Raw genomic sequence first — 15,429 nt, 5'->3', positions numbered from 1 at the left:
TGAGTCTCTTCATTCAAAAGTTGGTCTACCGAAGTCCATTAAGGATTCATAGAATGTACTAATAACCGACCATTCCCAAGACTCGGTATCCATGGATCATTTCAAATGTTCACATTCATACCGCTGCCTATCCGCTACAGCAATCCATCATCAAACACTTCCCTGGCACCACAAATGCTCCTCCAGGTAAATGAAGGGTAAGACCCTACTTTAGCTGAAAAAATATCCGCATAAGGGAAATAACGTGCTTTAAAAACTCTCGAGAGAAGGCAGTCAGGCTGAGTAAAAATTTGCCATACATGCTTAGCTAAAAGGGCTTTGTTAAACAGATGGAGGTCACGAAAGCCCATCCCACCGAACGCCTTTGGCAAACAAAGCGCACTCCACGTACTCCAATGGGTACCTTTAGAAGTTTTATTATTTGTCCACCAAAACTTATTCAAAATTCCTTCGAGCTGATGACAGAAGGTTTTAGGTAACTCAAAACACTGCATAACATAAACCGGGAGGGCTTGAAGAACTGACTTGATAAATACTTCTTTCTCTCCCATCGACAAATACCTAAAACTCCAACCCTCGATACGCTTCCGAAACTGGTCTTCAAAACTTGAGAAGGCCCATCTCTTCTTCTTCCCCACCATCATTGGGAGACCCAAATACTTATCCGGGTTCAAGGCCCATCTAACACCCAAAATGCCAATAATCTCAGTGCAAAGGACCTCTCCCACATTCGCACCAAAATAGATCAAAGATTTTCCCAAATTAATTTTCTGCCCCGAAGCTAGCTCGTACTCCTGTAGAATATTCGAACAACGTATGCGCCCTCAGTAGAAGCATCTCTAAAAATGATGCAATCATCAGCAAACAACAAGTGGGAAATCATAAGCTTCCTCCTACCAATTGGGGCACCCTTTAGCTCATTTTTAATTATAGCTTCCCTTAACAAACAAGAAAGCCCTTCAGCGCAAATAAGAAAGAGATAGGGACTAAGCGGATCCCCTTGCCTTAATCCCCTAGATGGGCTAAAATTCTCACTAACATCACCATTGATGCCTACCGTATAAGAGACCGAACAAACACACCTCATAATAAGGACAAGCCAATCCTAATGAAAACCCAACCTGGACAACATCCCAGCCAAAAAATCCCATTCCACCCCATCATAAGCTTTACTAAGATCAAGCTTGAGAGCAAAATTCCCCTGTTTACCTTTTTCTTCATTTTCAGAGAGTGGAAAACCTCATAGGCAATGAGAGTATTATCTGAAATCTGCCTTCCAGGAATGAAAGCACATTGCGCTTCATCAATACAGAAATTAAGAAACGGTCTCATACGTGCAACGATGGCTGTAGCAATGATCTTATAAAGGACATTACACAAACTAATAGGACGGAATTGAGCAAGGTCCCTTGGCTTATCAACTTTGGGGATCAAAACAATGTGCGTTTTATTAAGCGCACCCATCTCCCTACTACCATTTAAAACTTCTAGACAGAAACATGCAACTCTTCCCCAACAATGTGCCAAAACCGTTGAAAAAACAAAGCTGGAAGCCCATCAGGTCATAGGGCTTTCAAAGGCGCCATGGACTTAACTGCTATCCAAATGTCATCCTTTGTAAACGGTTTAAGAAGAGCGTCATTCATATTCCTAGTTATCCGTTCTTCCACAAGACCAAGAACTCGATCATCACTTCCTGAATCTAAAGCTATAAAAAGCTTCTCAAAATATTTCACCGCAACACTTAACATTTCTTCTGCTCCCGTTGTCCACTGGCCCAAACCGTCCTCTAACCCATGTATTCGGTTACGATTATGACGGGCCACTGCCACCCTGTAAAAGAAGGATGAGTTCCTATCGCCATACTGTAGCCAATTAAGACGAGCGCGCTGAGTCCAATACACCTCTTCTTTATCAGCCTCAAAATTCAACCCAAGTTGCACTTCCATAATTTCACCCAGTATCTCGTCAGTGGGGTCTTTATCCAATAGTACAGATAGTCGTTTTTCCAAAGCCAATTTATGACCCTTTTGCTCATGAAAACAAGAACGACTCCAATTTTGTAGGAAGTGTCCCAACTGCATTAGCTTAATCAGCAGATTACCCTGATGATCCTTCCATCCCCACTTGACAACATCTTCAAAAGCATCATCAAAGCACCATTTAGCTTCAAAACGGAAGGGAGAAGATGAACGATTAATCTTATGAGGCACCCTGCCCATAGTATTCAACAAAAGCGGACAGTGATCAGAGAAAGAATGGTTCAAATGATCCAAAAAAATCTAGGAAGAGAGATAACCAAGTAGGATTAGCAACTCCTCTATCAAGCCGTTCGCGTAAATTTGAAGATAAGAATCGCCCCCGTTCCCACGTAAATCATCTACCATTATACCCAACATCATAAAGTGAGCAATCCTCCAAAACTGATCGAAACTCCCCCATTTGACGTGCCGGTCTTAGACGCCCATATTTCTTCTCAAACGAACTCAATATTTCATTAAAATCACCAATTACTATCCAAGGTGCATCTTGATCTTGACCCAATCGGCACAAAAGATCCCACGAAACCATTCTAAAGCGTACGTCAGGGCACCCATAAAAACCCGTAAGCCTCCATTCCATTCCATTATCAGGATCTAGAATCATTGCATCAATATGAGAGGAGGAATAGCTTTTAATTGAAACAAGATCATTGCCATTCCATCTTAGAGACAATCTACCCTTCGAACCCACAACCCCTATGTCAATCCCATTAGAGAAACCACACTTCAATCGCACCATCTCCATTCTTTTCGAACTAAGCTTTGTTTCGATGAGAAACAAAACTCAGGGATTTACGGCTCGTAATTTATTCCGAAGCCTATTAACTGTCCGAGGTCTCCCCAAACCACAGACGTTCCAACTTAGCAGTTTCATAGCGCTCGGCTGCTCTGCCCAGCAGAGCCAGCCGATAAAACATTTACTACAGTGTTAGATATTCTACGCTGCCGCTTTTTCCCTTCCGAGACATACAGTGGATCATTTTCATCAAATAACATCATATCCATAGGCTCTTGACCTATCGTCCTTCCAATATTTGACCAGTATGCCCCACCTAGCCGCTTATACGATCCATTGACTCCTGCCCCACAAGTATTTCCCCCTGGGTCAACACCTTCTTGGCCATCTCCCCCTAATCCTGTCCAGTTACTATCATCTCTACCTACCTCTCTAAGCCAACGACTAGGATAAACAGTGCGCCGCCTTGCCACTGCCCGAACGGATAGATCCCATCCAAAAACAATATTCTCTGGAGCCATCCTAGTTTGATTCGGGCAGAAACTCTCCCCATGCCCGAGCTTCCCGCAAATAAAACAAAAAAGACTTAATTTTTCGTACTGAAATCGTGCATAACAAATCCTGTCAGGGCCGATCATAACTTTCTTCCGACGTTTTAAAGGATTATTCACATTTAACTGGACTCGGATACGCATAACAGAAGGAGAACTTCCCAACCAAGAAGACGAATCATACTCCATAAATTTGCCCAAAAAATCCCCAAAACTGTTTAGCCATTGTTTCCGACACCAATCCGATGGGGAGATCATGAACTTGAACCCAGAATTCAGTAAGAAGTAAAGGGACTAATGAAGGATTCTCACCAGGCTTCATCCTATGAAATAAGATTAGATGGTTATTGAAAAACCAGGGCGTGCCCGCAAGAACTCTTTGAATATCTACCTCATGAAAAAACTGAAAGAGAAAGCGTCTATATATCTACCTCATGAAAAAACTGAAAGAGAAAGCGTCTATCTCCCAGATCTGAGATGCAGATGCCTCTAATCGGATGCCATAGATCAGCCATGGTATTTCGGAACGAAGGGAAGTGAACTATACTATCCGTCAAACAGCGACCAACCAAACAGAGGTTCAGATTCTGATCGACTACTGTCGCATCCTCTACAAAAGCCTCTTCTTCCTCATCGGTCAACGCCAGGTTCGCCAGATCATTCTCCATGACCCCACCAGTCAAAAGAAACACGAACAGTCCCCCAGCAAACAAACCCTGAAAACAAAACCCCACACTACAGAAGAAAAGAGACGTGCTAAAAAGCAGACGAAAAACGTGCCAAGACGGCAGACTAATCAACTTTTTAAATATTATGAGCAATTTTTTTAAAATGTGAATATTTAAATTTAATGAAAATCTTTTGAAAATAATACTAATCAAACTTTAGTTATTAAATTAAAAGAATAAAAATACCAAATTTTAGAAATTAAAAATAAAAGGACTAAATTTAAAATGTGTAAAGAGGACAATGATCAAGACCATAATTAAACCTTTAAAAATTACGATTGAACCAGTTTTATAAATTTTATATATTTTTAAAATTTTATGATTTTTAATTGTTTATTTAAGGATTTAATCACTATTTGAGGTATGAACTTGGCAACAACTCCTACATAAGGGTTGAAACTTTTTTTTATCCAAGTTAATCCCTAAACTTGATAATTGTTCTTATATTAGAGCTTGAACTTGGTAATTGTTCTCACATTGGAGTTTGAACTTTTTTTTTGGTTCAAATTAATCCCTGAATTTGACAATTGTTCCTAGATTGAGACTTGAACTTGACAGCTGTTCTCACTTTGAGGCCTAAACTTTAAGGTTTTCAAGGAAATATCAAGAATTAATTTGAAAAAAAAATTCAAACCCCAATATGAGATTAATCGACAAGTTCAAAAATTAATTTGGACAAAAAAATTCAAATCCTATGAAAGAACAATTGCGGAGTTCAAAAATCAACTTAGACCAAGAAAAATTTAAACCCCTATATGAGAATAATTGTCAAGTTCAAAGATTAATTCGGATAAAAAAAAGTGCGAATGTGGCTTCACCTTTTAATTAATTATTGTAAAATGAATAATGAAATGAAGCGAAAATCAATAATTTGATAATTATTAAAACATATTGGTTGAGTCCTCAACTTGAAGAAGGGGCGACATTCATTTTAAATAAATCTATTTAATTTCCATTAAGCTGATTTTGTGGATTGTTTAAACAAAACATCACTAAGCTACTTTAGTATTGATTTAACATTATTATTATTATTGTAGGTTAATTTTTTTAATTAAAAAATCATGTATTAGTTTTAAGAACACCTCAATTCCAAAAAAATAAAAATAAAAAATATTGAAAAAACCACCGACAAGCATCTTCCCAGTTAACCAACCAACTTCTTAGTTGACTTCAAAATCACTTTCTAAAAACATTTTTCACAAGCTTAAACATTCTTTGATCAATAGCACAAGTAGTCAAACACAAGAAGAGGTAGTCACCAAAAACATGTAACACAAGCCTGATTTGTGGAAAACTCAAGCGGACATTATATTTAAAACCAGCTTAACAATCATCTCCATCTACATTTCATTTCAGCAGAGAACTAGTTTATTTGTTCTTAACAGTGGGGTCCAAAAAAGTAGCCCAGAAGCAACTTCTGATACTTTATTTGGACCACCAATGGAGGAAATCCTTGCGGCGGTTGATCTTTTTCTGCAATTGAAGAACTCCGTACAGTAATGCCTCGGCAGTGGGTGGGCAACCAGGGACATAGATGTCAACAGGGACAATTCTGTCGCAACCTCTAACAACGGAGTACGAGTAGTGGTAGTATCCTCCACCGTTTGCACAACTTCCCATAGAAATAACCCACCTGGGCTCTGGCATTTGGTCGTAAACCCTGCAAAAATTACAATAGGGTGATCAAATTACCAAAGCTCAATCAAATTTGTACAACTGAAACAGGAAAATAACAGGAAACAGAAGGGAAGCAGTAGAGAGAAGAGAACGAACCAACAGCATTGGTAAAAAAATAAGGTGTTTATTTGGCACAACACAAGAGGAACAAATCAAAATGCCAAACCACCATTGAAACAACCTTTGCATAATTCACCATCACACATTAAGCCTATGGTCCTAATCAGACTCAACCACGACTCAAACATGACAAGCTCTGCCAAGGTATTATGTAGCTTTTTACGACTAGACACACAAGAAACTAGTTATATAAAAGTTCAATAGAGCAAACATCAATGTTAAGTAATCTGTTTATAATTTGTGAACCTAACTACTAACATAACAAACCAGGTAGATCACACAAACTTATTCAAAACAATTCAAGGTAGCTCCAAATTGAACTTCAGGCTTTACAATTAAACCTTTAAAATCAATGTTCAGCCAACCAAAATAAGGGCTTGAAAGATCACAGATAAAAATTGTTGTAATCATAGTTCTTCATCTTCTTGACTCTTCAACAATTTCCTCAAAATCAGAAGGAAGCTGAAAAGTTCAATAGACTAATACAAAGTCGGAGTAGCAAGCACAATGTTTTATGTAAAGGAGCACAAAGATGGCAATGTATAGACTGAAGAAGAAACAACCTCAGGTGGATTTCATATCATTCTTATTTTATCTACCATATTCCAAATAAAAATCCATAAATTCAGAGATATTATTATGATCTTTCAGTATTTGAAATTTGCTCCCAACTTGAATCAAAGGAAAGAGCTAGCATCATTGGAATTCAGTCACAAATCAATTTATAATTTTACATGATTAAAAAGATAGGATCATCTAAATATTTCCTTGACAAATGGAGTTTTTATGAATTAAAATTGCAATTAAGCCTGTATTAATTAGCCCAAAAATGTAACAATGAGATAAAACAATTGTTTGGACTGCACAAAACAAAACTAAAGAGCTTCCAAACCTAAAATATAGAGATGGAAAGAAAAGGACTATTAAATTCTTAGATTGAAGTTGAAATATGCTGCAAATCCCTGTATTTGAATGAATTTGAGACTTATTCATATACCTACAAAATTGAAAATTAAATCTCTTACCTTTTTATTTAAAAATCCTAATATAGTTTCCATCAAAACTTATCATCAATCCACTCATATTATGAACTTAACAAACATACTAAATTACAATAAAATACAATCAAAACCCGTCGGAATCGATCATTACAAGTACTAATCGGAATCAAATCGACAAACCAGAACACCCACACACATGGTAGGATAAAAGTAAACTTAATCATTTACTTAAAACATAAAAATTAAATCTCTTAATTTTTATTTAAAAATCCTAATCTAATTATTGATAATTTTCCATCAAAATTTACAATCCATACACCCATACTATAATTTCATAAGCAAATTGAACTCAAACTAACAAACCACAGTACACCACATGATAGAAAATGAAACTAGACCTCAAATTTCCCGATGCCTTGCCATTAAGCCGCCTCATTGGCACTTAGACTATAATTTAAATAGTAATAGAATTTTTTTTAAAAGTTTTAACGTTTTAAATCTCAAACATTATCAAACTACAAAGGCAACAGATTTTGAGCTAAATAAAATACTAAGAAAGAAATGAGATTGTAACATACTTGCGGAGAGCAGGGGCCATTTTATTAGTGAGAGTGCCAGCAACGATCATGCAATCGGATTGGCGAGGACTAGGCCTGAAAATGACACCAAAGCGATCGAAATCATAGCGAGAAGCGCCGGTGTGCATCATTTCAACAGCGCAGCAAGCAAGGCCGAAGGTCATGGGCCAGATGGAACCACGACGGGCCCAGTTCAAGAGGTCATCGACCTTGGAGATCACGTATTCGGCGGTCTTGGAGATGCCGGGGGGAGGACCGGAGGCAGAAGGAGGAGGAGAAGGGCGAACATAAGTGGTTGGGGTGGCGGAGGAGGAAGAAAGAGCCCGCTGTGCGAAGAGGAGGTGGGGCAGGCGATTGGCGGTGGCTCGGGTGATTAGGGACATGGGTCGGTGAGTTTTAGAAATTTGGGAGAGCTTTGATTCGGTGACAATTCTCAATTCTGGGCTCATGTTACTGCTGCTGCTTATCGTTTGGTTTTAGGGTCTATTTGATTGGCCGTAAAATATTTTCTATAAAATGATTTCTGGAAAATATTTTATTTTTCTGTAAAATGACTTACTGAAAAATATTTTCTAGTGTTTGATTAAATCTGTGTAAAATATTTTCTCATTGTTTGATGATTTCAAAATATTTTCGGAAAAGTTGTTTTTACATATATTAATATATATTAATAAATTTTATATTTTAAATTATTTTTACATATATTGCAATGATTTATTTATAATAATACTCAATAATAAGCTACAATATTGATCGTTATAAGTTGAAAAATATTATCCACAATGAGTACTAGTAAGAATATTGAATAATTATAAATTGCTTCGAAACCATAATGAGTACTAGAAATAATATTATCCAAATACATAATTAGTAGTACACCACATAGTAACAACATTGTCCAAGTGCATAATATTACACCATATAAAAGTATCAATATCTTCAACGAGAAAATTTTTGAAGCCAAATTTTTCTATGCTTCTTACTTTTAACTAAAAACATTTTGGCCTCTGATTCATGACTCCCTAGATAATCACACACAGAACACAAGAATTCATCATCAAATCCTTCTTCCTGCATCTACATCACTTGTTCGTAAAGCTGTGCTGTCTTGTCGGCAATAAATTGTTTCAAAGCATTAGCAATTTCGCCAAGTTGGTCACCCACAAATTTAATTTGTTCATCAACGAGACTTTCTTGACCACTTTTTCTTTTATGTTTGGATGTGCGAGATGAAGATACATTTGTTCTTACCTCTTGACCTCTTCATTGTCGCATGATCTACTGTGCATTGAATCTTCATTATCATCATCCAAATCTATGTCAAGAAATGTTCGCAAAACTCCCTGTTGCCATATCTTTGCCAACAACCACGACCATTTCATCATAATGATCAATGCTTTTATTCAAAATGGTTCATACTTCTTGTGTGTCATTGGATATTATACACAATTAGAATAACAAGTAAAAACAATTGAAATATACTTAACATATATATACATATATTACCATCATCATTGCATCGTATGTCGCTCTATCACATGTGATCATTTTCATGTTATCATCCCATCCAAAACCACTTTCACCTCGAATTTTGCATATAATCTGCCACTGGTTTTTTACTGTCCTCAAATGATTTTCCACGTGCTTTGTATCGCATTGGACTTGGAATCTAGAAGAAATGGCGTCAACAACTCGATTAATAGAAACTGATTTGAAAGTATTAGAAGGCTTATTTCCTTTTCGAGCCTCCTCTGCTAGAATTTCAAGGAAAACATGTTCCATCGGTTTTGTCCACGAATTGCTTGGAGGTCCCTTCTTTGTTGCCCTTACCCATTCTACATTAAATAATTGTCATTGTCAATAATTTCAATATCCAACAAGCTTAAAACATAATAATCAATTCAATATCCAACAATGTTAAAACATAATCAATATCTAACCAATTCAAGACATATATCAAAATCCAACAATCTAAAATCGACAATGTTATTATCCAACCAACATTTACAAAAAAACATCATCTAAAACATACATAACATAGAAATAATAACCCTAAGCCTAAATCTACCTAATATTTCTAGCCATGTAATCAGTCCACATAGTTTCGCAATCTCATCTCTCTTAGCGCACCATTCTCTTGCTTCTTGTCTTTCTTCTCGCTCGTGAGAGTTTGTATTATCGAATCAAACTCGGACTCCTCGTATAATCCTTGATTAAGTAAATCACTAGGATCAACTCCCATTATATGATTATGAATGATACAACAAGCCAAAACTATATCTACTTGAGTTTGAAAATTCCAAAATGGTTCAAAGATCTAATACACGAAACCGTTTCTTTAAAATCCCAAAACACGTTCAACGGTGATCCGTAATGATGAATGTCGAAAATTAAAGAGTTCCTTTGCATTTTCAGGCCCTTCACACCAAACTCTTTAAATGATATCGGACACCACGATATGGGGTAATACATCCAATTCGGATGCCATATCCAGCATCAGCAAGATAATATTTACCTACAATTTTACAATACGTAATTAATACTGATAAACTATGAGCTTATTGGAACTATTTGTGATAAATATTACCTTCTGGAATTCTTAATCCTCTTAGACGTGAAAGTGCATCACTTAAGATACGAGAATCATGTGCACTACCTTCCCAACCAGCTAGAACATAGGCAAATTTCAAATCAAATGTAATGGCAGCCAATACATTTTGTGTCGTCCCCCCTTTACGGCTACGAAATCTTCCTTGCATGCTAAGTGGAACGGATGCACGAATATGAGTTCCATCTAATGCTCCAATACAATCTTTAAAATAAGGATAAAACCTTGGATTGTTTCTAATTTCACTAGGAGTTCACTCATCAGGTAATCTAATAACTAGTCTATACAATTTCAAAATAGCTCTCAATACAACCCTAAAGTAATGGTGAACTGTCTGAATTGATCTATAATATCTAGATCCAATCACTCGAAACCTTACATTATGACCAATTATATGTAAAAATATAACTACTTGCTCCCTAATATCGATGATTTAGATGATTGTAACAAATTATTCGTACTAAGAATATCACATAAATTAAAAAAGGCGATCGGTCTCATCCTTATTATATCAATGCAATGCTGGTCACCACTATATAAAATACTATTAATATAGTTTTCTCTTTCATAATCTCGATTCACACGAGGGCGAGAAGCAATTTTCTTCCTAGTTTCTAATTTTTTAATCCAAAGAGCCCCAAAAGCTAAAACTGAAGCCACAACTCCGGCAATTGCCATTTGATTTTGATTACGATCCATCTACACAAAATAACATAGGCAAATATATGATCATTACTACAAAAGATGCAATATTTTCATAAGATCACATAAAGTTACCATGAGTAAAAAAGTGCATACATACATATCAAGCTAATTGTAATTGCCCAATAATAATTTTTTTAAAGTAGCACTTAAATATTGATCATAGTTAATACAATACTTCAATTGGTGCAAGAGTTTTAAATATATTGATCATGTATTAAAGTTACCATGACTTAAAATATCTTTCATGTATTTGTTATATATTGATCATAGTTAATAATATGTTTTATAAAGTTATTAAAATATATTGATCATGATTTTATAAAGTTAAGATCACTTAAAATATATTGCTCAAAAGCTATAAATGTTGATGCCTCTTTTTAAAATATAAAAGAGTTTTAAATACTTCAATTGCTATCAAGTGTGTTTTCTTTTTTATTTCAATATAAACAAAAAATTTGACAATGTTATAAATTTTTTATTTCTATTTTTATAATTTTTAAATTATAAATTGATTACTTTTTAAAAATAAATAATGTTTAAGTGCATTTGCTACAATTGCTATATATACGATTAAAATTTGGACATAATTAACAAAAATATCAGGTCTTATCATAAATATAATGACTCATCAACGCCATTTCCCAACAAATTACAGGAAAAATGTACATAACAACCATTTAATTCACTTGAACCGAATTATAACAACCACAAATGCATATTAGAAGGCTTATCATAAATCAAGCACACCACAAACCTCTTATGAAAATATCGACCAAGGCCACCAACACGAGTACGAATGCTGAGGTAGAGGCTAGGACAGCAAGAACTATACAGCTGGAGGTCAAGCATACAAAGAAATTAGAACCGTTAGGAGCAATAAAAAATAGAAGCTAAGACAACATCAGTCTTGCCATCATCAATAAACATAATCAAAATCCAAATCAATAAACATACAAAAATTGGGTCATCTTCAACAGTTTATTTTAACACAATTACATCCAACTTGTATAAATTAAAGACAACATCACATGTTTTTATCTTTTCACTTCTATAATAATTAAATTTATATCGGTATTAATTAAAAACTCCAACATTTCATCCATAATTCCTGATATAATATTAACAATAATCATCCTCAACAACTCTCATTACCATATTAACAATAATCTGTAGAATTATGAGCTAAAAACATGTGAACTTCGCTCGTGTGAATGGAAGTAAAAGAAAAATAATTATTCATAATTTATGATTAGTTTCTTTAAAAAAAATTAACTTATTTTTAAAGGCAATTATTATATAAAATATCCAAAAGCCGTAAGTAGTATCTACATATAATTCAAACTTATTTTTACTGTCAAAACATACTAACCCTAAATAATGAGTTCAAAGTTTAATTAACAAAACCCTTGCTAATTGATTCAGCCATTCCATGCCAATGTATTAGTGTTTGAAAGAGATAGAGACAGTTGCCACAAACAGATGTGAACTTCATTTATGCAATTTAGGATTGGGATGGAAATTAGTGGGCAAGGCCTTCTGGTGTAACCTACCAAACAAACGAATGTGCCCTAAATTTTCCCAAAATGAGAATCTATACAAATTTGATGTGGTTGTGGTTGTAGGGTTGGATTTTTTACTTGGCCAAACCGAATGCAACCTATCAACTTCCTTCTTTCTATCTCTTTCGACTCAGATGCAATCAACTATGTTAAAATTTCTTAATGTATACAACATAAATACAGGAAATAACTTAACCCTAACCCACACCCCTCCCAACTAACACAAATATGTTTGCAGCAGTAGTAGCAGTTTCTTTAGGGGATTTTGTAGGCATTTTTCAGGTATACTTGGTGTGAGACATGTATATGCCAACTTTTCATCACACTTGCACTACCAACATTAAATTAATTCTTAGAACCATTTAAGCAAAGGGTAATCTTTAATTTGTCTACTCTCCTTTGGGTATCCCAAATTTTCTTAGAAGAAATAACTCACATGACTTTGTTCATAAATAATAACGCAATGATCCGAGCTATCCCATAGATCTGGAGTGAAAAGAAAGAGTAGAGAGAAAAAAGCTGAAGCTATCTCCTATAACAACGAAAGTTGGAGTAGCAGATTCAGATATATACCAAAGTGTATGTGAGAGTTTAACTACACATGAGAAAGGAAACGAACAACCAAACACAATCCTTGCAGATCTTGTTTTCATAATCGATGAAAAACCTCACAGCACATTCACACGCGATGGCAATGACCTGGTTGTCACGCAAAAGATATCATTGGCGGTCAAGCATTAACAGCTACACTGTTCATCTTACAACATTGGATGGAAGGAGCTTGAACATCCCCATCAACAGTGTGATCCATCCAAACTATGAGGAGGTAGTCCCGAAGGAAGGTATGCCAATTCCCAAAGACCTATCGAAAAGAGGTAACCTCGTAATCAAGTTCAACATTAAGTTCCCAACAAGGTTAATCTGCAGAGCGTAAATCGGAATCAAGAAGTTATTGGGACCATCGGGTGGGCTTTGATTTAGGAAAATGAAAGATATGATCGGAGGAACTTGGGAATACCGCTTGTGATCATTCCACCACTCGTATGGAAAAGGATGTCGATTTCTAGTGTTTTGTTTATCGTTAGTGTGTGGTTTTAATAGTGATGCATTTGTCATTTGAGAATAATAAAGAACTTTTAGTCTATTTTGTATCTGAGAAGAAAGCAAAGTTTTAAGACCATCAACTGACTCTATAATTCCAACAAAGTTTGTTAATAGATGGATCTATGTTAAAGATCATGTCGTCATATTCTTTGGATTTTAACCGTGCAAATCCCTCCCTTGCATGAGTATTAGGGTGAAAGAAATCATAAGAACCTTTCTCCATATCGCAAGCCGCTTATTCAATTCCAAATTGAAGGAGTTTTGCTTTACATACCGACTTTTTTATAAATATAAATGCACATTCGATAGGACTATACCTAATGACGCAAAGCAAATACATTCACATGTTATCAATGATAGAGGAATCTGCTACTCCAACTTTCACATACACCGGTATATATGCGAATCCGAAATGCATACGTAAACAAAAAGTAAATGCACCCGAAACAAAAAGCAGAAAATAAAATCCAGATGTCTTACGAAATTTCCCATAGATCCGATGAAATGGTGGTGGAGAGAACGATTGTGGGGAAAATCAATGACAGATCTTGTGGGGTTTGGAAATGGAAGGAAATGAAGGAATGAAGGTTTTAGAAGGCTAGAGAATATGGAAAATGTCTTACCGAAATGAAGGGTGTAAGACATTTTCCCCAATTTTGTAATAGCTTTTCCCGTGTCTTGGAATTGGTTTTACAAAAGGAAAATATTTTCCTGCTATCAAACACTGGAAAATGTGTAAAACCAATTCCGGAATTGGTTTTCCCCCTATCAAACACAGCCTTAGTAGTAGTTTGAATTTGTTAGCAAGCACGCCTGGCTAGGCTAGGCTAGGCTAGGCTCGGCTCGGCTCGGCTAGGAAAGGTGGAGAGGTCAAATTTATATAATTTTATATTTATTGATTTCTTTATAAAAAATACTAAATATTAACAAAAATTACTAAAGTTTTTATAAAATCATTAATTCAAAAAAATTAATGAATTTCTTATCATGTAAATTACTAAAATTCTTATAAAATTATTAAATCTCCTACAACTTTGTAATTTTTATTTATTTTTGTATTTTTATAGCTATAAGTGCCGTCATTTGCCTTATGATCCGAGTATAGTCTTGTTCATCCAAAGTAATATTCAAGTAAAATTATCTCAACGAATTTCTTATCTAAATCTCGACAAAATTTTCCATATACTTTAAATAAAATAAAAGCTTCAAACTATTATTTTTTGCATTTTTAGTTAATATTATAAACCAACATTTTATTTAATTAATTAATTATATTAAAAATATCTTTTATAAATTTCATAAAAGGAAAAATAGTATTTTGTAAAAGATTAGGAGAAAGTAAAATCTTAATATTTACTTGTAGTGTTTTTTTTTTAACTTTTTTAAGTTAAGGTACTTGTTGTGTAGTAGAGAAAGGAACGTAAAGATATATTTAAATTTATTTTCTTATTGAAATAAAAAATAGACATAAAACATATCATTTTAATTTTTTTCAAAAACATACAAAAGGTTTTTTTTCCACTTATTGCTTATTTGAGCTAGCATTTTTACCAGGAGCAGTGTTTTCTTAGATGTATTTGATTGAGTGGAAAAATAATAAGATAGAAAGAAAAATGAAAAGTGTAAAAAAAATTAGTTGGAAAGAAAAGTGAGGAAATAAATAAGTGAGATTCAACTTTTCATTTTAATGCATAAAACCAAATTCTCCCAAATTATAATGATAAAATATAGAAAATGAAAGAAATATGCATATCAATTTAAAATTATGCATTTTTAAAAGTTTTATATTTTTCCTCTCATTTTTAACAATACCAAGCAATAGAAAAAAGCATTTTTTAGAAAAGAAGAGAATAAATTCCTCATTTTCATACCACATATATCCTATTTTATTTTGATATTAACACTAAAAATAAAATGATTTCTAAAATTTTAAAAATCAAAAGAATCTTTAGAAATTCACTTATAATAAGAGTTGAATATTTTCTTTTAATTCTCTTACCTTTCGTATCAAATATAAATA

The 15,429-nt window shown here is 34.5% G+C and overlaps 1 protein-coding gene across 1 annotated transcript; it reads right to left on the bottom strand.

Moving 5' to 3' along the window:
- Window positions 1-5,340: 5,340 nt before the first annotated feature.
- On the bottom strand, window positions 5,341-7,903 carry LOC105772301 (NADH dehydrogenase [ubiquinone] iron-sulfur protein 7, mitochondrial). The gene is made up of 2 exons (XM_012593600.2): window positions 7,434-7,903; window positions 5,341-5,717 (listed from the first exon to the last, which is right to left on the bottom strand). The coding sequence occupies exons 1-2, from the start codon at window positions 7,880-7,882 to the stop codon at window positions 5,483-5,485; spliced, it is 684 nt and encodes a 227-aa protein (XP_012449054.1). The 5' UTR covers window positions 7,883-7,903; the 3' UTR covers window positions 5,341-5,482.
- Window positions 7,904-15,429: the final 7,526 nt, after the last annotated feature.

This window comes from Gossypium raimondii, chromosome 6 (genome assembly GCF_025698545.1).
Source record: "Gossypium raimondii isolate GPD5lz chromosome 6, ASM2569854v1, whole genome shotgun sequence".
Classification (NCBI taxonomy): domain Eukaryota; kingdom Viridiplantae; phylum Streptophyta; class Magnoliopsida; order Malvales; family Malvaceae; genus Gossypium; species Gossypium raimondii.
Note: the sequence above shows the minus strand (reverse complement) of the source record. Positions and strands in the feature narration are given on the sequence as shown.